The sequence below is a fragment of the Magallana gigas genome, unplaced genomic scaffold (genome assembly GCF_963853765.1).
Source record: "Magallana gigas unplaced genomic scaffold, xbMagGiga1.1 SCAFFOLD_58, whole genome shotgun sequence".
Taxonomy (NCBI): domain Eukaryota; kingdom Metazoa; phylum Mollusca; class Bivalvia; order Ostreida; family Ostreidae; genus Magallana; species Magallana gigas.
Genome location: NW_027062578.1, coordinates 10,381 through 34,507, shown reverse-complemented (window position 1 = coordinate 34,507; position 24,127 = coordinate 10,381). Strand labels below are relative to the sequence as shown.

General features: G+C 37.1%; 2 protein-coding genes across 4 annotated transcripts; one reads left to right on the top strand and one right to left on the bottom strand.

Moving 5' to 3' along the window:
• Positions 1-597: 597 nt before the first annotated feature.
• On the top strand, positions 598-2,294 carry LOC105328781 (tRNA-dihydrouridine(20a/20b) synthase [NAD(P)+]-like; the record flags this gene model as incomplete). Its single annotated transcript, XM_066074302.1, is given in 5 exon segments — positions 598-673; positions 850-891; positions 1,101-1,241; positions 1,561-1,855; positions 2,110-2,294. Coding segments are annotated over 5 exon segments (734 nt in total), but the record flags the coding sequence as incomplete, so codon positions are not given.
• Positions 2,295-4,171: 1,877 nt separating this feature from the next.
• LOC105328782 (serine/threonine-protein kinase WNK1) lies at positions 4,172-23,449 on the bottom strand. Of its 3 annotated transcripts, XM_066074303.1 has the most exons (18): positions 21,678-23,449; positions 20,410-20,585; positions 19,316-19,536; positions 18,368-18,525; positions 18,147-18,235; positions 17,694-17,919; positions 17,292-17,501; positions 16,891-17,041; positions 16,632-16,690; positions 16,341-16,421; positions 15,339-15,407; positions 13,754-13,929; positions 13,162-13,378; positions 12,530-12,724; positions 12,305-12,349; positions 9,132-11,456; positions 8,027-8,256; positions 4,172-7,459 (listed from the first exon to the last, which is right to left on the bottom strand). In XM_066074303.1, exons 1-18 carry the CDS (start codon positions 22,674-22,676, stop codon positions 6,562-6,564), a joined length of 6,525 nt encoding a protein of 2,174 aa, XP_065930375.1. In that variant the 5' UTR covers positions 22,677-23,449; the 3' UTR covers positions 4,172-6,561. The 3 variants fall into 3 exon arrangements, with proteins under 3 accessions (XP_065930375.1, XP_065930377.1, XP_065930376.1); XM_066074305.1 differs by lacking the exon at positions 15,339-15,407; XM_066074304.1 differs by lacking the exon at positions 12,305-12,349 and having other exon boundaries at positions 21,678-23,448.
• Between the last annotated feature and the right edge of the window lie 678 nt (positions 23,450-24,127).

Genomic DNA, 24,127 nt, shown 5'->3' with positions numbered 1-24,127 from the left:
CTTCCTCGCTACAAGATCGATGTTTGTGTAGCGAGTAGGCAAGGGGATCTAACATCTAAATTTAATTGTTAGTTTAGTGAGTATGTGAGCAGATCTAACATCTAATTTTATTTAGATTGAATATTAATCTTTTTATATTTTTATTGGAGTATGGTATATTCTCTTTGTAAACCTTTTTTATCAGTCGAGAATGGATCTGATAAACATTCATGCATGATGGGATCAATTTTCATGACTAATTACTGTATCTTGTGATTTCTAAGGTTCAAGAATATAACACAAGCCTTGAGGATAGTTTGAATTCTGTATTGAGGGAATATAATAGTTATTAATAGGAATACCTAGAATTTAACAAAAGAAAATTTGATCACTAAGCTAAATGATTCCATAATATTTCAAATACTACTGTAGTATTAATTTGATAGCATATTATTTAAATTAGTTTTGGGGGAGGGAATCAATTAAGTGTATTGTAGAACAGTCAGGCAAACAACTGCATTAGCTAATATCTTAATTTTGATTAACTTAATTAACTTGAAGATTTGTTAAATTTAACAATTCTGTGGGGTTTTTTTTATTAACAATGTATAATTTTAGCTGACAGACCACTCATAGTTCAGTTTGCGGCAAACAATGGCAACGACTTGGCCGCAGCTGCTGAAATAGTTTCTCCGTAAGTCACTCCTGCATTATTCTTCCTAACTGTTTGGTTCTTACATTCCTTGCATTCTTGATTTTGGGCTCGCTCTCCAGCAGTATCATTCAATTAAAAAAACAATTACCGGTACCGTAATTTTTTTAAATTGAGTGTGATATTGGAGTAATCATGTCCTCATAATTTGATTTCAGATATTCTGATGGAGTGGATTTAAACTGTGGATGTCCCCAGAGGTAAATTTATATCAAATAAATGTAGAAGTCTTTCCTGAACAAATTGTTAATACCTTGCTTCAAATTGAAATGAAATTCATGTCTGCTAAGATAGACTGTTTTCCATATGATATGAGACACAAAATTTTTTTTACTATTGAATATACTTTGAATTCATAAAAAATACTGGTACATATTACATAATTAATAATTTATTATTTTTTTTTCAGATGGGCCATGGCTGAAGGATATGGTGCCTGTCTGATAAAGAAACCAGAATTGGTGCGAGATATGGTGAACCAAACTCGAGCTCGAGTCTGCAATTCAGACTTTACTGTCTCAATAAAAATCAGGATCCACAATGATCTCAGGTATATCTGATCATATTGAGTTATCTTTCTTTGACCTTTAGTAGAACATATTGCAGTAGCTGGTCATATTAAAAAAATTTTTATAATAAATGACTTTCCATCTTTAAATTTGATAGGTTTTATTGTACATGAATTGGGAATATATATTTACATAGAAATAAATGATTAAATAAATTTAGTAGATTTATGCTGTACTAGCTTAAAATCGGGAAGTGCATGTAGGTTAATTAGCAAACCTATTTTTTTATTCTGCAATAAAAGATGATTTTTTCCAATATTTTTCACAAAAATTTTTAAAGGTGGAATTCAATTTTTTTAGGGAAACTGTAGACCTCTGTCAAAAGGCGGAGCATGCTGGGGTGTCGTGGATCGCAGTTCATGGCCGAACAAAGGACCAGCGAGCAGAACCAGTCAACAAGGAGGCCATAAAGACAATCAAAGAGAGTCTTAGCATACCTGTGATAGCCAATGGTGACATTAAGAGCTTACAAGATGTGGAGGAAATACAGGCTGTGACAAAAGTCGACGGAGTGATGGCCGCCAGGGGAATACTACAGAATCCTGCCATGTATAGCGGTTTTGAGAACACCCCTTTACAGTGTGTTCAAGACTGGGTAAAATCTTTCAACACTGTTCCTGTGAAGCTCAGAAATGTTGCATTCTTTGCAAGATTCTTTTTTTTTTTTTTTGTCTTTATCTTTCTAATAGTCAGGCAGGACCTATGTAAGACATATTTTTGATTCCTTTTACTTTATTAATTGCTGTTTTGAGGGTGTGGCAATAAGAGAGAACGAATTGTAAGATCCTTTCTTTAAAAAGGTATTAGAGTTACTCCTATACTGAGACACAATTCCAATATTGTTTTCAGATTGACATTTCTATGGCTTCAGGGATGACCTACCCGATATTCCACCAACACCTGATTTACATGATGGAGAGGATATTCTGTCGGGCCGAGAGGAGGGTGTTCAATGTGTTAGCTAGTACGTCAGCCGTGCTGGACTACTTAGAGACTCATTATGGAATATCCAATAAATCTAGTTTTTAATTTGATGGAAATATTTTATTTTTTAATGCCAATGCCATTAATTGAAAAAGCTGAAGTAATGTAGTGCCAGTTGGCTTCAGTTTTTAGCTCACCTGAACCAAAGGTTCAAGCACATTGTTAGCTCACCTGAAGAAATCATGTGTTATCCATGGTTCATTCGTCCATCTGTCTGTCCATATGTCTGTAAACTTTTCACATTTTTTACTTCTTCTGTGGAACCTCTTGGCCAAATTTAACTTAACTTGGTACAAAGCTTTCTTATGGGAAGATGATTCTAAATTGTTAAAATAAAGGGCAAAACTCTTTTTTAAAAGAGAGATAATTGTCAGACAGTGAAAATATGGCGTGTGTGTCTTAAAAAAATTATTTTCAAGAACCATTGCACCAAATGCCAATATTCACATTAAAGCTTGTAATGGAGTGAAGATTCTAAATTGTTAAAAGCATATCATCCTGATTAATACTAGGGCTCAACAGGGGTTCAAAGTTCAACCAAGAAATATTTAAGGAAAATGTTATCAAATCTTCTTTTCAAGAAATACATATACAACGCTACATTTAGCTGTTGGTTGAGCAAGGGCTGGATTCTGATCTTTATTTATGCCGACATACAAATGATTGCAAATTGAGGGATAAGAAAAAATGAGGCAGTCCACCAGTTTTTTGGGAGTTTTTTATTTTCATTTACCGTAAACGCCCTGTGGGCAGAATTTTTGTCCGGCCCATTGGGATTGGGGGTACTGTTTAGGTAAAACATATATACTAGCCATCTTTAGTTTCTTTAATGAAAATTTATGCATGTAAATGCTAAATTATTGTATTTTGACAGTGAACAAATTATGGGCAAATCATTTATCATTAGAGTCTTGCACCTTTTCCATATTCTGTCGTGCACACTTCTTATCTTAAGGATTTTCACCAATTTGAAAATACGTAATAAATTTCATGGACCTTGTAAGATTTCAGGAAGAGAAGGGTGGTGGTCATTACCAAACTTCAGATTTTTTTTACTCCAGAATGAAGCTTATGAGATTCATTGAAAGGTCTGTGTATGAGCTATGGTACTCAATGACAGGTGACTGTTAAGGCCTCTGGGCCTCTTGTTATGTAAGGATTGACATTCCTTTTTTCTCTTAAATTAACAAGTTAGAGAAAAATAATACATTGGCATTTGAAATACTGGTATTGTACGCACTTAATCCAATATAATATCTGATATTATCCAGAATCTATTTTATTCCTCTGCGTTTTGGTCTAAGAACTAGGCTATTAGTAAAATGCTTTTATTAGAAGTGATCAATGAAATTGTATTTTAAAGTAACTTTTGTATAGCAATGGACATTACTTGCTATAGGTTTAATTTATCCAGAATCTGATTTTTAGTCATGCTGTTCTTTAAACTGAGCCATTTTCAAAATACTGGGATAAATTACCGGTATGTCAAGGTCATATATATATAAGGTCGAGGTTATAAGATACAAAGCTGAGCAATAATGTCTATTTCTTCTTGACATAAAATTATAGAAAATTTTAAGAAGAGCTTGGATTTTGCACAGGTGCTTGAGGACAGAACCGACCATCCTTCTTTTTGAATTAGAAGAAATTAAGGAGGACAGTATTTGAGAGCTTGATTTGATGAGCAACTAGATGGCAACATCCCACCAATAGTCCAAGCTCTTGTTAAAATGGCTCTTATTCATACTGGTATTTTATCCATTGATTAACTTAATGTCTTCTTTACTACCAAGCAGGTTTTTATTTTTATATGGATACTTCATGTATGTACATACTTCCAATGAAGTAAGTAAATAAGAATGCAGATTCCCTTTTGGCGATTTTTAAGGTCACTTGTGTCTCCACAAAATAACAAAGAACAAACAACTTGTTTATCATTTCCGGCACGCTTTACTGCAAAAAAGCTTCACCTTGCATTGTTCAACTTTGTCAAAAAATATGTAACATTGCAACAAAACTTTAAAAACCATACAGCAAAAGTGGCATCAATTAAACGTCAAATTATCTGAAATAAGTCAAGCATAGAATTGGTTGACTGTACAGGCTACCCATCCTAAATTTAGGAGGTTTCAGAATCCTTTAGTTTACAACGTACTATGGTATCACAGAAATATTATGAAATTGGATTTACAAACCAAAAAAATAAAATAAAATAAAAATTGCACACAAACCAAAGCCCCTTTCTGAATGTCCACTGTAATTCATTAATGGACTTTCAAGTTACCAAATCTAATCTTTGTTCAATTCAGTTATATACACTGATGCATGGTGGTGCATAACTTGATTAAAAATAATGCTCTTTTTTATTGGAGGTTAAAAGGTATTGCAGTAATTATTTCTTATACAAGTTAGAATATTTGGAAAAATACATATATTTCAAATGCGTTAATTGAGAACATTTTCTTATGAGACCAGATTCTACCATTTTTTGAATGGACCAAGCAATTGCTTCAATTAATCACGTTATAAACACTAAAGAATATCAATTGAAAATACATATTGCATTGAATAATTCATCCGCTTTAAAAAGTACGTTGCTTTACAATATAGATGTGAAAAAATAATTACATAGCTAAACACTTCACATGTTGAACATCAAATCTGTGAAAACCAAGGATATACAGAATTTTGCTCATGTACAATAAATGTAGAGGGGGGAATAACAAATTTAGCGAAGTGTAAAAATTTTAAAAACAAGTGCCCTAACATGTAATATATTCATAGATACTAAATGCCAGACAATTAGATTACATCTTTACCCCTAAAAATTGACCTCCTCCTTCTCATTAAAGAATCCTTGACTATAAGCAATCTAGTGTACAAAATTTTCTTCCATCAATTTGATGCTCAATTAAACCCCTACCTTGTTTTTTTTTTTTTTGTTTAAAATAATGTAACCCTGGAGAAAAATAGGATTTAGAAGTTAAAACTAAAGCATAAAAAGCATAGGACTGGGTTTGTATCTAGTTATGCTTAATAAGAATCTCAATGCAAGAATACACTCCAAACATTTAATAGCATTCTAGTTTTGTTTGATTTTCTTGTTGCAGTTTTTTTTAATCTTATTTTTTTTATGCACAAAAATGACCAACAATGTGATTGTACAGGCCATCTTGGCTCAACATGAATCACTTTTCCAATGTATGACTGTTTAAAATCTGCCAGTGAAACGAGTAATAAAACATAATGTACAAATGATTCTGTACAGTGTTAAAATACTTTGTGTGCGAGAGTGTTTTAACCTGTACATGTATGGTAATTCTCACACAAAAACCAACCCACACTACACGACTGAAAGCAGATGATAGAGTGCTGACAGAACTCCTACTGAAAATAACAAACCCTCCATAAATATATGTACACCAAGTCTGTCCTGAAAAAATAAACTGGTTCTCTGTTCTAACAACATCAACTGACCTGTCCTCTAAAAGCCAGCATTTCTCTTTCATAAACAATTTCATTCAAAAATTTCCCCCCAAATAAACAAAACGAAAAAACATTTTTTCAATGAATAAAAAAGATTTTTCTTCTAATTTTTAAAAACAGAGACAAAAGTGCAAACTACTGGCACAATTCTTAAAATGAAAAGTCTATTTACATCAAAACATTTCGATTGCATGGCAATCATAAACATTGTACACAATGCTGTAATTAGTCTTTTCTTCAGAGTTTTTGTTTTTAACTTGGCCTACAATACTGTTATGGACTGTTTGCACCTTTTTTTTTATTTCTCTCATTTCTCTCTCAACCATTTACAGCCATCAAAAATTGTGTGTCTTTGTGTGTAGATATAAAATTTCTTTTAAATACTCTATAGCACTTTTGACAGTACAAATTATAACAGGCATAATACACATTAATTAATGTACTTATAAATGATAAATTAAAGGATACTTTAATTACAATGTTAAATATTCAATAACTGCATTTCAGTCAACACAACTTGCACTCTGGTGAAGATATTCACAGTTCTGCAGCAATCACACACACAAGCATACATCTTCTCCAAAAAAAAAAATATATCCAACTCCATTTACTCATGACCTGAATAAGGTTCAAATTTGTTCCCATTTCACCAAACTCTAAAGAAATGGCAATGATAACACTGATGCTGACTCCACCTTTTCTTAAGCTAAAAAGTTCTCAACAATTTACAACTACAGTATTTGTGTGCATTTTCCTTGAAGCGTAAAAACCTTAGATATTGTATCAAAGAATGATGGTACAATGTTATGAAAGACATTTGGCTAAAGTTGTTCAAGGTTGCGGCGGTGATAGGGATGAGGTGTATTGAGATGATGAAATAGCGGGCACAGAGTTTGAATCTACTGGGACCGTCGTCGCTTGGATAGCCGTCGTGACCACCGGCTGCGCCGCGCCAGACTTTGCCAGCAAACTGCTGGAATTGCTGTGCATCATGGCAACACAATGCGGAATGAACTGGGGATAAGAAAAGTACCCATGACCACCGAAGCCAGCCTGTGCATAAGGTGAAGAAGTGGGGGTGGTGGTGTATGGGAAGCTGTAAGAGTAGGGGTGAGTGGGGTAAAGTCCCGGCTGGCTCGTCATCACGTGCAGCGGCTGTTCCGTCACTGGAGTCTGCACATTGGTCGGGACGTAGAAGTCCACGCTAGGTTTCTCACTACTTTGGTTCAAGCCATGTTTCATGCAGTCTACTGTATCACAGTTGGCTTTGACATTGTTCTCTAAACTACCATTGTCTGACATCACAGTTGAATCATTCTCAATCTTGAGAATACCCTGACTCGAACCTCTTTGCGAAAGGTCACACATGTACGAAATTGAGTCAGAATCTTTTTGTCCTTCCAGTTTTGTCAAGGATTTTAATGCGGCCTCCTCCTCCTTAGCCAGATCGTGTAGTTTTGACATGTCCCCAGAATTTGAGCGCCTGTGCTGTTTGGTAAGGCTTGGCATGAGTTTGCCATTGATGTGTAAACTTCCTAACTGTTGTAGAGATGTCTGCAAAGATTGCATCTGAGGACTCATCAGACTTCCTGGGCCATGGCCTCGCATCTGTAGCGGGGGTGGGGGTGCCGGGGGAGGGAGAGGGGGAACAGGCATGCCCTTCTTCTTCATGAACGCCTGGATTTCTCTCTGCTGTTTCAAATTCAATGACTTCCGTTCCTCTTCATGCCTTTAATATAGAAAACAAACATTAGCGATTTCAATAAATACTTATTGTGAGTGAACAAGTATTTGATATACAGTAAACACACTTATGCGAAGTGGCAAGGTCAGGCGATTTCGCTTCATTTAAAATGTAATTCGTTATATCCTTAAGATTCACAATATATTTAAAACCCATGGGGAATGAAAATCACTACACTGTAAGTGTCAACTCATTATAAGCATGTTAGCTTTAAGTGTAATTGACTGTATTGCATGAATATTTCAGAACTTGAGTCTGTAGGATAAATAGAAAAAATTTACTGTGGATTCAATGAAATTCTAGGGCATCAGTTTTCACGAATTTTTTAAAAAACACAGAATTTTGAGAATGCATGAATTCAATGATAGTGGCTTTATTATATTAATGTCTCCCAACTTTGATGATATTGTACATTTTATGGATCTCTTCAACAATGAAATCCAAATATAAAACTCAACAAATAGAGATGAAACCACAGTACATGCAGAGAATTCTATTCTAGACCACGCATTATCTGAATAGAACTGGCTAGTATAGGAGATGGTTCTTTACCTCATGAGCAGTTCCTGATACTCTGGGTCATCCTGCCACCACACCGGTTGTTTGGGACTGGCCCCCCCTGCAGCCTGACTGGGTTCCTGGCTGTCTGAGGATTCCTCAGGGAGAGGTTCTAGCCCCTCCTCGTCCTCTTCATCTGCTTCCCGCACTGTCACCACCTCTGTTTCAGTGAAACTTTCACCCTCCGAGGATTCATCATCGTAACTTGTGGGAGTCTTGGGCTTCTGTAGTTCATAGAAAAAGTCATTGTGATACACATCCAAAATAATTGTAGGATGAAGTAATCAACCAAAAAAGTTCTGCATATAAAATTATTTTTAAAGTTTTACACAAAAGGAAATCAATAAAGAAAGAACTGAATATCAATTAAATGTTTCAAATTAGGAATAAAATCAAGGAAGAAATAAGAAGGCAGGACATGTACCATTGGCTCTTTTTGTTTTTGTCATAAAGAAATAGAGATGTTAATCATGTGATTTATCCATCCCACCCTTAAAAATCAGTCAAAACAGTAGGCCAATAGCAACTTCATTCAGTTAAAATGCAGCAGCGAGATAAATATTCATATATATATATGTATATATATATATATATGGGTGATACAGAGTAATAGAGCTGTGCTTCTTTCCGATTGGATACTTGAGATTACAGAATTGCTTTTTCATTTAATTACCTTTTTACGAAATCTTTGGACCCGGGATTTCCAGAAGTCCTTTAACATCAAAGCTGGGGAGGTTTGAATACCCGTTTCTACAGCCCTACTCTCATCATCAGTGGAGCTTTCCTCCGAGGAAAACTCATACTTAATCTTAGGTACATGTACATGCATACCATGAGCCTTGCGGTTAGCAAAGAACGAACCACCACCTTTGAAATTACCACCACATTCCTTACAATCATTGATATCATAACTCCCAGTGGAATTTAACCTACGCCTGCGGGGCAACCTAGCAGAATACTGTACTGTATGCTCATGGGGGAAGTAAAAGGTTGGGAGTGGGGTAAAGCTCCCCATTCCACTGATGCTGCAGCTCTTCAGAGGTGATGGTTCTGAGAAGTTTGAAAGATAGGGAGAAAGCTTGGGAAGCGATTTACTTACAGTGTTGCTAGCAAGCTGAGACGATACACATTCTGGATTTGCTGCACTAGCCCCTTCACCTAATACACTTTCACTGCCACCAACCGACTCGGTAGGAGCAACAGTTTGGGATTCAGTTTTAACTTTAGTCACTTGGAAACGGCCTTTCTTGCATGTTTCCACTTTTGGTTCTCTATCATTAGACACTTGGTCCACCATGTATTGCATTGTCTGTTTCACATCGTCCGAAATGTCAGTCAAACATCTACTAGCATCAGAGACCAAATGCGACTCGTCGGAGATAGATCTACTGATGAGAGGATCGTCCTTGACCGCACTCACTTGAAATCTCTTTTTGACACTGTTCTCTTGAGAAACCTCCGAAGGAACTTTATTCACATCCTCCTGTTTCAAACTTTCCAAAGACAAACTTGGAGTCACAAAACCAGATTCACTTCCAGAAGGCCCTACACTTTGAGCACCATGTGTTTCACTTCCAGAAGGAAACACGTCAGCCCCTCCCATATTTTTCTCCCTGCGTGAGCCAGTCGTACGGATTTTCATTAACTCCTGATCAAGTGTCTGGAGATCCGTAATGTTCGCCTTTTTAGATCCCCCTGGTGGCTGGTCAGAGGCGCTGGACATTTTCCCCTGACTGTCCGGGTCTCTTCTCCTGGATAAAGTCGGAGAGGAAGGATGAGAGGATCCGGTCACGCCCTGGTCCATCATCATGGAGGGCGGGATCTGCTGGTGTTGCTGTGTCTGGGTCGAGGCCCCCGTCACTGTGTGGTAGAACGGACCAGGGAACATCCAGTTAGGGTTGGGCTGCATGAACATCTGAGGAGGTTGCTGAGGATGAGGTTGTTGAGGATGAGGTTGTTGAGGATGAGGCTGTTGAGGATGAGGCTGTTGAGAGTGGGCCTGTTGTAGGAAAGACATGTACCACATATAGTTGTTGTAGTATTGCATCTGTAGCTGGTACATGGGATCATACGCAGGAATTGGCGGCATCATCATTGGGATCTTGGGATACATCTGTGGCTGCACTGGTTGCTGTGGCTGGATGTTCTGGGGGAGACTTATTGGCGGTACAATGTTGGAGAGATTCCCAGGAGCAGACTGACTGGCATTCAAACTCTGCTCCATTCCCTGGCTACTGGACAGAGGGTCAACCTGTGGAGGCGTAACCTGATGTTGAGAACCAGGCAGAGCTGCTTCTTCCAACTGCGATGGCTGGGGTGGCAGCTGTTGCTGAACATGTTTCCCTTGTTGGTGTTGCACAGGCTGTGGTCCTTGGGATTGTTGCACAGGCTGTTGTCCTTGGGATTGTTGGTGTTGCACAGGCTGTTGTCCTTTGGATTGTTGGTGTTGCACAGGCTGTTGTCCTTGGGATTGTTGGTGTTGCACAGGCTGTTGTCCTTGGGATTGTTGGTGTTGCACAGGCTGTTGTCCTTGAGATTGTTGCTGTTGCACAGATGGCTGTGCTTTGGATTGTTGCTGTTGCACAGGTTGCTGTCCTGTTGGTTGTTGATGTTGTACTGCTGACTGTTGTCCAGCCTGGACATTCTGTGGATGCTGCTGTTGCCCAGCAGGCTGTTGGTGTTGCTGTGTTGCAGGTTGTTGCTGTATCGGCTGTTGTGGCACCGACGGTTGCTGTGATGTTATTGCTTGTGTGGTCTGACCTGTCTGAATAACCTGGGGTGCAGATTGAGCCATTTTCGGTGGCACCATCTGAGGGGCATGTGAACTCTCAACACTTGTTCGCCTCCTGGGTATATTCACTGAAGCAATAGACTGGTCTTCTCCAATTTGATTTGGTTGGTTTTCCGAAACAGGTGTCAGATTTGGAACACTTGGTGATGACCCTTTCTCTGTTGTAGCCTCAGTTTGAGCTTGTTGCTGAGAAGTGTGAGTCAGTTGTTTCAGCTGCTCCTGTAAAGCTGAAAAATCCACGGGAACGGCAGCCTTCCTGGAGATGGATTTATCGGAATCTGTGCCATTCCCAGCATCACTGTCAATGATACTCCCAGCACCCTGTGTGGTGGACTGATTTGATGTTGGTAGAGAATTATGTGTGTTCTCTGGGGAAATGTAATTGTCGGAAATGTTTGTTTGTTCCTCGTTGTCATCTTCTGATATTTTCGATTCCAGTATTGTTGGCTCCATAACTTTGCTTACAATGAAACTCCTCTTCTTGCTTTCTATAACACGAGACTCTGACTTTTTCTCCCTCATCTGAACTTGATGAAGTCCATCGACCCCGTCCAAGATTTCGTGGACACCAGCGTCGTTCCTACTATCATCCGAAGTTTGTCCACTGTCTCCGTCCGTGTCAAAATGCAGCCTCTACAAAAAACAAACAAAATTAGACGCAATTTCTTCAAAGTTTTTTTTTTTTTCTGGGAGTGGCTTGCTTTAAGGTGAACAATGTTCTGTGCAAAAGCCAGCTTGCAAATTAAAATGTGTTGGAAATGTCAACCTTCGTAATCTCATTTTGACAAAAACGTAAAATATTTCCAAGATACTCCCTATTACCATACAAAGCATTCATAAGGAGTTTGTACCCGACCCAAAATATATCGAAAGAAAGACATCAGATTTTCACATGCCAGAAATTAAAAGTGTAATAAGATCACAATCCTTAATTTTGTTTTTCAAAACCCCCACTCACTGAGAATATGCCATCCGAGATGAAAAGGTCTGACAAAATAAATTTTAAATGCTGGATTTTAAAAGCAGCTGAAAAAAAAAACTTTTTTTCTAATTTAAAAAAAAAAACTTTCAACCAACAATAATAAATTCTAGAAAGTGATTTGTGCATAATGAAAATGGACTTTCTGAATACATGGCAAGAATCCAGATTATACATGGGATATCAATGTACATGTAGTTAATCTATCCTAAGTTGTCTTTTCTCATGGATACATGAAGACAGTTAAAAATCTTGAATTTTATCCTTGTTAGACAAGTTCATGTTAACACATTTGTACACTGTGAAATATTAGTTTTTTTCTAGCATCTACTTCTAGTTTCTGAAAGGAAAATGTTACACTGGACAAGACAACTTTTAATTTTCATATATTTTTTTATCTTCCCTTTCCTTCACCAACATGAATACTTGAACACACAGTAATAAACATGCAAGGAGAGGTGACTGGATGGAGAGAAAAAAGAGAGATACAAGAGGCGCAAACCTTGTGAGTAGAATGACGCTTCCCTTTATGCCCTCGCTTAACGGCCTATATAGATGGTCAAAAAAGAATTCAAAAGACTTCACAACAACTTGAAGAGAAATGATTAAATGCCAAGTCAAAGGTAACCAGAAATTGTAACACAGCATGCCAACAACAGAAATTTATCAGTAAAATTCGAGTGTTTGGTACAATTTCAGACAATTGGGTTTTTTACAGGGGACGTACCTTAACGGCCTCCACCTCTAGCGCTGTGGGTCGTACTTTCCTGACCGTGCAGGGACTGGAGGTGGGGGTGCTGGTGCAACAGCTGAGGATGGTGGAGACAGCATTCTCTGCGTTTTCCTTAACACTGTTGCCCACTTCCTCCAGGAGTTTGATCACCATGCCTGACTGGGCCTCTGGCAGCAAGTCTTCTTGAACCTTACATAATGTATTTACCAACATTATGAACATATTCAATTGTAATGCAAATACCGACATGTTAACCTCATCTCAACAACTTTCTTCCTATACTACCATGCTAAAACTCATCCCATCCAACTTACTGCACAATCACATTGTAAACATTAATTTCACATGTGCTATGAATCATTTTCAATATACCCAGACTCTATTTAAGCCTAAAAAAATTCTTAAGACTTTCAAGTTGCAAAACACACTTATTCTTTTACATTCTAATCAGCTATTTTCAAAATTCATGTAACATATACAAAATAAAAACAACATTCTAAAACGAAAATTTGAGAAATAATATTCGCAGAAAAAAAAATCACATCTACATTGCTAACTCCACTCTCTATCTTTACCAAGCTCTTGGCTATCTACTGCAATGCTTATTTCCCAATCTCTATCCTTACCAAGCTCTCGGCTATCTCCTGGGGCTTGTCGTTCTCCAGGGAGAACTTAAAGGTGATGGTGTTTTTGTTGGAGATCTCCAGCCTACACTCGACCTCGCCCGTCTCCTTCACCACGCTCAGGATGGTCAGCCGCGGGTTCTTCTCCAGCGTCTTCCTCCTCTTCACTCTCACTCGCTTCTTCTTCTCCTCAGTCTTGGCAGCAATCTGTTCGTTTTCACTAAAAAGGTGGTTACAAAGAAATGTTACATTTTAACTCCAATCACTTTATCATCCTATTCTTTAAGTACTACACACTAAGATATGATTAACAGGTGAGAACAAGGAAATCAAAGATACCACAATTGATCATTTTGACTTAATTTCAAGAAATTCATGTTTTTGCAAAAAAATCAAACCCCTGTAAAAAAAAAAAAAACTCTATAGAGTAAATCTTTAACCACACACAAATTATTATTCAAGATGTATTAAAACTTCTATCCAAAATCTATTGCTATCAAATAACTGTAAATATAAGGTTAAAAACATGATATGTAAAGTGATATAAATAGTATATCTCTTGTGTTTCACTCCGTTTCTAGTTTTGGCCCTGTACCTTTCTCTGTTACACTGCTCTTGTTCCTGCTGTAGGAGAGAGAGACTGGCCCCCAGGTTGGTCTGGGAGGGTCCACTGCTGGTCGAGGAGCTGGCCTTGGGGGTACTGGTCCCGGGCTGGTGCTTCGTCTGGTGCTGCTGGGCCGCTGCGATGTTCAGTTGTTCCAAACTCGAACACTGTCGATCAAAATGCATTGAAAAATAAAATTCCTTTTTCCACATATTCTCTCCATTTGAAACCGATCATTATATTTCAGTAATAATTTTTTTTCTCATAATATACCACAGTATAATTTCTACCTAATATCTAAATCTTTGTTGTTTCAAATATGAAGGTACACGCGTGCATTCGCTATATAGAATGTCTCACAACTATAGATTTCTAAATCAGGAACACCTGATACAGATTCATGGATAAATTTCCTCTTGTGATCATTAGATCTCTTTATCCATTATCACCATTTTTTGATAAAAAAGTTTAGGAAACATGAAACACATAAATGTGGACACAGTTTACCTGCTCTGTCTTATATCATAATCATAAACTAGAGAATCAATTTTGTCATAAATCTGACATATTTTTTTCATTGAAAATGAATTATAAATGTTAACTTCTATCATTTGTTCCATTAAATTCTGGTCAAAAATTGTAAATTTTGAATATGTTTCAAAAGAGCAGCATTCATAAAGAAAATTAAATAACATCACTTCCAGGAAAAAAAGGGAAGATTATTGGTACATACAATACATTGAACATATCAATACACATTTTACAAACTTTAAGATTTAAACAGCAGCAAATTAAGAGAAAAGCATGAAAAGTGTCAACAAAAAACAAATGAGGAAACACTTAGCAGTGGAAAGCAACAGACAACTTTAAGTGCTATGTGTACTAAGGGCTAATGTCTAAAGGGTAAAGATCATATATAAGGATATATATATAGTCCATAGTATTCTGTTTCCTAACTGTAAAGAGTTAAATGTTTGTGGAAAAATGTCGAGACGGATGTCAATTAAATAGTGTTTGCATGTTGCATTTGGGAATTCATTATAGAGGGTTAAATTTGGGGAAAATATGTAGTGATAGTGTCACTAAAAATCAAAGTTCTCTATTACTGTTACAGTGTCAAGAACTTCCAGTGCCTCAGAGACATTCAAGTCTTAATTAAATGAATAAAAATACAAATACAGCACTACAAGTAGGAAAGGCCTATTTAGAGGTCTACACAAACATACACATGGCCAATTCTTAAAAGCTGGTACTGTTTTTCTGTTAGTCAAACACTGCTCACACTGTATTCATGCTAGCTTATAATTACAAACAGGTCTACAAAAAGCCAACAGATTATGGATACAGAAAAAGAAGTGGAAAAGCTTGTGACTTTCTTTAAACATGTATCTACAGCGATGTAACATAAAGGTGTTCAAAGGAGGATCTGAAGCACAGCCCCTAAATAATATAACCAAGGTGGAGACAGTAAACACACAAGTGAACTACCGGCGTGAGAAAAGCAGAGTTGTGTGTTACATGTAAGGCAGTATCTACAATGTAGTACATTAGAAATGACCCAATACTCTTGCCAGACCTTGCTGTATAATCGCGACGGGACACTTGCTACTTTCTTTAACATTGGGGAAGGAGCGTCTTTCACAACCTGGTTAATAGACGATTTGATGTGATACAATTAGTACCAATCCCAAGTAGACATGTATGGAGAGTAGCTGCAGAACTGTAGCTCTCTGGGAAAAAAAATATTGACAGACCGGTGAGCTACAGGGCCACCCATTGAAAACATTGTATTTTTATTGTGCAGAAAACCATGCGCTAGTTTTTCGACTAATTTACCTTATTTATACGCAAATTCTGTGAAAACAATTAATACCATTAAATTCTTCATGCAATTTACTACTGATATCGTCTCTTCACTTGCTTCGGATAGTCTTTTAAACACCATCACCAGTCCCGTAAATTCATGTGGTGCACTTTGTTTACATGTAAAAATGGCGACTCTCGATCTCGATGTAAATTCAACAAACTTGATTTTCCGAGGTCGGTAGCGTGTTTCGGAGAAAGTCTGAGGCAAATAAAGAGGCGATATCAGTAGTAAATTGCATGAAGAATTTAATGGTACTAATTGTTTTCACAGAATTTGCGTATAAATAAGGTAAATCAGTCCAGAACTAGCGCACGTTTTTCTGCGCAATAAATATACAATTTTTTCAATGGGTGGCCCTGTAGCTCTCCGGTCTGTCAATATTTTTTTCCTGGAGAGTTACAGTTCTGCAGCTAGTATGGAGAGAAGTGTATCATGATTAGTACATAGTTGACACATCTAACAATGCGTTGAAACACTTAAAGACAATGATGCCTGCATGAACATTTAAATGAATGAAAACTGTGCAGAATTAACAAATGACAAGAGAAACTTATAGAAAAAGAACAGAATGTATTCTTTCAATAGCATAACTGTGAAATCCATTATAAAGGCCAGAATTTACAAGCCTTAAATCATGAAGCTGAAAGCTACACATCTCATTTTTAGAACAAAATGAATATATTCAAAGCACAATTTCTGGCTGACCAATACCTGACTGAGTTGTTTTTGGTGATTGACCACTTGACCCACACTGGAAGTGGAACATATACTGTCAGATCTCTCTTTCTTGTACTGCAATTAAAAAAAAATCCATCTTTTACACAATATTCATACTTTTAAATGATACTTCAAACTCGGCCAATATAACCAAAAAAATTGATGTTCATTACCTTGTGTTTGTATTTCACTGTACAAATACTATTGGGGTGTTATGGTGCAAAGCTTTTTTTTTTTTGGCTTGACTAAAGTTAGGTTATTGATTTAGAAGTACCGAACACAAACCTGATTTCCGTCCAAAAGATTTTCAAATACCTCTCTGGGAACACCAACAGGAATTGCCGCTGAAAATCAATTATTTCGCAAAGTTAAAATGAAATCTAACACAACATTCAATTGAATTATCCCCCTTAAACAAGCGTTCCCGGAACAACAGCATGGGTGGGTGCTCTGCCATTCTTTCCTGCAAAGACCAGTCTACGTTTTACAAAGCTAACTTTAATCAGGAGACAGACACCCATAGCGAGACAACCCCTTTATTCACCTTGTGTTTCCTCTAGGCTGATGGAGGGCTGTATCGGTTGTGTCTGGGGGGTTGCTTCGGTCAACGTTGGGGGCTGAGGTTGTTGTTGGGAGGACTGCTGTTGGGAAACGTTCTGGGAATCGGATGACTGACCAGGGGAAGTCTGTCCTGGCTGAAAGATAGTAAAATAATATTGAATTAAACAACATACTTTAAAAGAAGAAATATTCACCAGACGCATGTTCAGCAGTGTGCTCAAGAGTGCCCATCAAAATTTGTGTTGTGGGCATAGGGAATTGTGGTGAGCAAACATCAGTACTCGCTATGTTTAACATGCCTCCAGATAATTAAGTTTGTTTTCTTATTGTTTACATAAATTATCAACAATCAATGACCTGTAGTAAATCTTCCTCCACACTAACCTGTGTCTGGGGCTGACTGGACTGGTCTTGCTGTGGGGGTGGGGGCATGGCCTGCTGGCTGGTCGACTGGGCTGGGCCACTCTCTGAGGAGCTAGCTGACACGCCCTCCGCTGCCTTGGCCATTCTCAGCGCAATGATTGGCTGTGTCCTCTCCTTGATTTGTCGCGTGACAGTTTTGACATCCTCCTCCACTAGATAGCCAGACTTCACCTGTAAAAAATGATGAAAAAATTTATTGAAAAACCCATTGGCTCAAAAACAATTACCGTTAATGTTTTTAAACTTATAAAGCAGATTTCATCATTAAGTCATTTTTACTAATTCTTAAGTTTATTCAAATCTTACATTTCATTCTCCTTTTAAACAAGAAAGGCAAAATAAAACAGGTCAATGCATGTGTACCATTTCTAAAGCCACATCCTCAGCTTGATCATTATCTAGGTCAAACTCGAACTGAATGGCCTCATTTTCCTTGTGTTTGTCCCTTCGTTTCTTTGGGTCGACAACACGGAGTCGTAGGGCCACAATGTTAGGGGGCGTTTCCCCGTCCTCCCTATTCGCCACCTCCACACTCAGCCCAGTGTCCTCAGTGAAAAAATCCAACTGGAGCAGGGTTTTGGCTGAGGGTCTACAATCAGAGAGGGACCTCATAAAATTCTACATTTAACTGCAGTAAATTTAATTTCAAAATGTACACAGAGCAATTTTTAGTGTGCAATCTCAGACTGATATACAACATACACAAAATTCCCAGAAGAAGTACCATTAATTGCATTTTTGTACCATCCCAGTACATAGAAACATTCCAAATAATAAAATTGAAAAGATTAAAGTTAAAATCAACTGTGTAATCACCTGTCCTGTCTGTTTGTCTGTATACAGCTGTCGATAATCTTCTTGATTTCTTCGTTCTCCAACTTCTCAAAGGCCTCTGGTCTCACACCCTGTTAAAATAAACAGACAAGAACAGCTTGAATGCACAGTTCTTACACTTAAAAACAACTCTTTTACAAGGCAGCTGGAAAATATCAATTGCATTTTTTTGGCTACAAAATTTAAAGGATTTTTTCACATACCGTTGTCACTCTCCTGTAGATCTGAGCCGCATTATGGCATTCCTTATACGGATACTCCGATGTGGCCATTTCCAACATGCACATCCCGAAGGCGTACACGTCTACGGACTCATCGTAGTGTTCCTCGTACATTTCCGGTGCCATAAACTCCGGTGTACCTTAAAGTAGACAGAAGACGTTCTTTGTACCTAGAAAAAGGAAAATTTGAGGAGGAACCCCGATTAGGTGTGCAGAATGAGAAGATGGATGCTGCTGCCTGTAAATGAAGATTTTGATTGGTTAGGTACCTGAAAAAATAAATCTGTAAGTTGTGTGAACCACCAGAAGCAGTACAGGAATCTTACCTTAACACCTGGCATTATCATGAATAATAGGAGTCTATAAGAAAGTAATCAGAGAGATCATGTCCATAATTAATACACCAACATAAATTTCGTTTTGGTTTTTTTTTCTCACAACATTACTTTACAATGGCTTTGAAATTCATTTTTATTGTGTAATTTCAAAAGATTTTTTCTAAATTTTGAAACCATTATTTTTAATCTAGAGCTCAAGTGAATTGTGTAACTTGCTAAACATGGTTTTCAAATTCTATACTTACACTCAGTGGGGACCCATACTTACTTTGAGACCAGACATGAGTTTTCACTTAACTACATTTGCTATTTGGTTGGTCTGGTGACACAAAGGTCAAATGTATCACATACAAAGCAATGTCCTATTTATTTGTGGTCAAAAATCCATGTAAAGGGCAAAACAAAATAATATCACAAGGAAACGACAGATCTTTCCGAAAAAAATATAAGATTTCATTTCTTAAAACTTTCATTATATACTCATACTTACTTCTCCTCTAACAAAAACCTATAAGGAAGAAATCAAGGAAAAAAACACACACAAGTAGTTTAAACTTAAACAATGTTTCAAATGACTAAAATAGATAGTTACCTATAACGCTCTTTGCAAAAGACTTGTTCTTCAGTGTGGCTAGTCCCAGATCCCCTATTTTGACGGACCCCGTTGTGCCTGTGATGAAGATGTTGTCACATTTCAGGTCCCTGTGTATAACGGGTGGGTCTCGTGTGTGGAGGTAACAAAGCCCCTTCAGAATCTGCTTGCACCAGCTCTTTAACACTTTGGCATTGATCTTCTTAAATCTCTTGATGTAGCTATACAGAAAATAGGAAAGGAGTATTCAACATGCATCAAGGATACACAATACTGTACAGATAATCAATATATTGGCTACACACACAATGAACACTGGTCTTTGTATTTTCTTTGAAGAAGCCTTGGCAGTGTGGTTTTTTTTCTCTCTCTCCATTGTGTATGTTTCAGAAAGAAATTGGGGCAGAAATAACCAACTCTTTTATTAATAAGACACTTGAAGTTGGAACCAGACGAATCTAATAAAATCTCTGAGGCTTAAACAGGATATAATACAGTCGATGGTTCTGCATTCTTTCACCATATGTATCTTGTTAAAACAAATTACTAAAGTACATTGCATTATAAAAAAAAAAAAGACGAAATTTGCTAGATTAGCAAGTTTTCTGTGCAAAAGCATTGCAAAAACATAAGTGTATTTCTACAATACAGAATAAGGATTCAGATTACAGCCGGCACGACCGCTTTGATAATGTAAGTGGGAGGACAAGTAACTGTCACACAAACATTGATTTTATCCCTGTTCTTTTCACACATTATAACCAGGCCAGGATGAGAGCGTGCATGTGTGTGTGTGTGCTGCGGAGCTAAAGCTTTTAACCAGGTTAAAATCTGTAATGGCTGTCTGCAGGACACACAGATTTAAAATCAAAAAACGTTTTAATAATTCATACAGGTGCAACAATTTCTGCACAGAGGCGGCTTGGCAGATTAACTGCATTTTATCTGCAGCGAGCAGAGCACTGTCGTGCTAGATAGCATCAGGAAACCCTATTCAAATACCAGCCTCCTAGACACAAACAGCATAATACAGGGAACAGACAGCTGAGTATTATAGCTACCAATTCCATTTCCTCGTCTACCACAATACCTACGTTTTGAGGGTCCCAGATGTCATGAGTTCTGTCACGAGTACGATGATTTTTCTATTCCTCATGTTCGGTTCTTCCCAAGAATCGTAGAATCTGACAATGTTGGGATGCTGTAACTCCTTCAACATTTCAGCCTCCTCTCGAAACCTCTGTCTTTCACTCTTGTTCCATTTCTTATCCTGAAGTCAAATTACCCATTAATGAACATGACAAGCTTATAATTATAGGTGGTGTCATACTTAACATCACAGAATAAATTAATATTTCTTCAGATCAATTTTTTAAGTTCTATTGATGAGATTCAGTAGTGCAAAAAGCCAAAAAAAAAACTTTCTTTTAAATATGTTTGTTGACGCATTATATCTATGATACTATTTCAGAGAAAACGTGTGACACTGCGGCTTTGACCCAGATTTTGTTGAAAAGGAAATGATAGGACAAGAGGAGACAATTGATAATTTTAAAGTCTAGTTTCCTGCTTAATCGTAATTTCCAGTGGTTACACCATATCTTTTTTTATGCTAATACCAATGATGGTTATCATGAGTTTTATAAAACTAATTCTGTGTTCAATGCCAGACACACAGTTTCACAACAATATTACACACAGCTACATCTGTGCATGGTATTTGGGTTTATAATTTGTAAAGATAATATTCAATATTGTTCAACTTTAACTATTTTATGAGAGGTCTTTATATACTATAAAAGATGATGATAAAAACTGAACTAAAGGCAATTTGGCTAGCATAGAGAATTACTATACTGGCAAGTCTTTTAACCCAAAGGAACCCCAAGGGTTCCTTGGTGATAAAAGCTGCACCCTTTATACCACTTCTAAATTAGACAGAATTTACTTAGAGAAACTAACATTTCTATTGCCAAATGATGGTGCTATCTTAATTAACATGCTTGAGGAACTTTAATGATAGATAACAGAGTGTTTGTAAAACAGTTAAATAGATAACTGTTAATAACATCATCTAGTATTAATTGGCCATTCTTCTCACAAAAATAATTTAGCCCAGAATAAATTGTATTAGAAGGGGGAAAATTTGTTATGTCTAATGCCAAAAAAATCAAATAATTTGTCATGTTCATAATTGATTTACACATGCAGTTTCTTAAAGTGCATTTCCTTTTTAACATGGCCTTCATCAGTTCAAGTTAATAATGACCAAAAAAAAATCCCATAAATCATGACTTATCTCCTTAAATCATTGTTTTATTCCTTTTCTTAAAAAAAAAAAAAAAACCAGTGTGTTATATACCTGTAATTCACACCAAGCAACAGCTACACCAGTTTCAGTATCTAAGCCTTTATACACGGTCTTAAAAGAACCTCTTCCAATTTCAACATCAAACTTGAGAAATCTTCCATCTGGCGACGTAGCCACAGCTTTTTCATCGTTTTCATCCTCCTTTTTCCCAGATTCATCATCCTTCCTTTCAGTAGCACCATCGAATTCCGAACTTCCATCCCCAACTTGTGCCAAATCGTCACTTTCATCAATGTCTTTGGAACTCAAACTTTTTCCTATCGCACTGTCTATCGTATCACTTGATTCATCGGTTAACACAGCCGATTTTTCTTTATTTCCATCGGGTCGAATGACAGTTGTAGTCTTGTCTATTGTAACAGATCGCCGGGAACTTGAACTTGGAATGACGTGAAATTTGTGCTTGATTTTTTCATTTTCTGGTTTTTGAACACTTTTGGGATCTGGTCTTGATTCATCTGAATTATTACTAATATTACTAACACTAGTATCTACTTTGTTGGAATCTTTGACTTTGGAATCTTTGACGAAAGTTTTCTCCTTTCCATGAGTCTTTTGTGAACTAGACATTGCATTATCTGTTGAACTAGACGGAATACTGCTTAGTTTCTCTTTCTCTTTTCTAAGTACTCCTACACCCTTAATCTTTCCAGACGGTGAATATTTTTCACTATGACCTCCGTTTATTGCTTGTACCTTTGCCGTCCAATCGTCCGAAACACACTTCCGTTGCTTGCCGATTCCTCCAAACCGAGAACTTCGTGTTCCTACTTTCGAGACGTGATCTGGAGATTGCCTTTCACCCAAGGTTCTGTCAGTTATCCTACGATGTGTATTCCTTTGTCCCATATCATTACTCACTCTTTTGTTGATTTTGCTTGAGGCAGGCAGTCCTTGTTGTTTCACAGGTTTCCTGTGCAACTCATGAGAATCTTCATCCGTCGTATGAGATACATCTCCATTTACACTTGGTCGGACAGTCTTACTCATGATTTTCACAACACCAGCTGGAATCAAATTTGTATATAAGAAATCTGATACTTTAAATCTGACCAGTGAGTGTCTAGCCCTACTGCAGGTTTAAAGTACAGCTTCTTATCATTGGCAAAAATGTCATTATGTCACTATAATAGCCAACAGTAACACTTCGTTAATACTGTAAATACCAATACTGTCCGTCACACACTACCTGTAACCTTCAGTTTCTATCCTATTTCACTGTATCACAGAAATAATCCGCACACTATATACCTATTACGTGTCCTGCTATACGTATAAACACGAGAATAATTGGCTGTCTGACCCACTTCCAAAATCTAAACAAGGTCGACGATTATGTTCAATCAAATCGATCGACTTTAGATTTTGGACTAAAACGCAGTTAAAAATTCCTGCTTTTTTAAAAGAAATGTTCATCCACTTCTGGGGATCCGTTAACTCCTCGTCTCTCGTCATAGTTTGATATTAATCATGACCACTTATTGAACGACAGCATTCCATGAACCAGACAGGAATATAATTTGTAACCAATGTGTGAATATAAACTCTGTCCCCACACCGACAATTTCACTACTCTCCTACAAGAAAGCTATCCGATGGATGTGATATCCATATCGGACACCTAAACACTCGTTTTCAAATATAAATCCACATATTTGAAGTTTTACTCTTCCCACAGTGTTCACAGTATAATCACAGCCTTTTCAATGGCGACGATTCACCTCAGAATGCATTGGGCTCGCGCATGAATATGACTGATATTTATTTCTATTAATGTAAATTATAAGATTCTCTAAATATTTTTTTATACAGTAAACGTGTTGATATAATATACTGTTTATTCACGTAACGCAAACACTGATTCCTAGTTAAAGTATGATACAAAATATTTAAGAACTATATTGTGACGAACATTTCACTTGCTTTGCCGGAAGTACGACTGCTTATCGTCTGCTACGGTTAGCGCTCCTTCTGGGGCGTATTGAATGTGCGTGTAGTATATGTACAGATGTTATAAATGTAGGATTATAATTGACAGCGAGTTTTTATTAACACAAGACCAATGTTTGAAATTTCAGACATACTTGGGAAATCCAGATACAAAGTAGTTCTAGGTCTAGGTCGTTTTTTTAAATGAATTATTTGGCGGGGGGGGGGGGGGGTAACCTGTTTACCCCTACAAACCTTTGTAATTATAAAAAAAACTTATAGATACATTGTAGTGTTTCTACAATAAGATTATATATATTTTTTTTATAGTTAGGCCTACCAAAACTGAAAAATTGTTAATTTTCAACACCTTCTGGGTGGGGAGGGCGGTAGTATCTTTGATGGTAATTTCGTTTCCCCATCCCCATCCCCACCCCCGATGCCACATGCCTGATATTCATTTACATGCAAATATATGGATATCAGGATATGTAAGATTTTTTTTTCAATAT

Bases quoted from the DNA above. Each gene is read 5' to 3' on its own strand.
- LOC105328782 (XM_066074303.1), bottom strand. From the start codon at position 22,676: ATGAGTAAGACTGTCCGACCAAGTGTAAATGGAGATGTATCTCATACG. The intron at 17,042-17,291 runs GTTAGTGTGGAG...ACTATCTTTCAG, and splicing joins CCAGTCAGCCCCAGACACAG to CCAGGACAGACTTCCCCTGG. The intron at 7,460-8,026 runs GTAAAGAACCAT...TCTATATTAAAG, and splicing joins TATCAGGAACTGCTCATGAG to GCATGAAGAGGAACGGAAGT.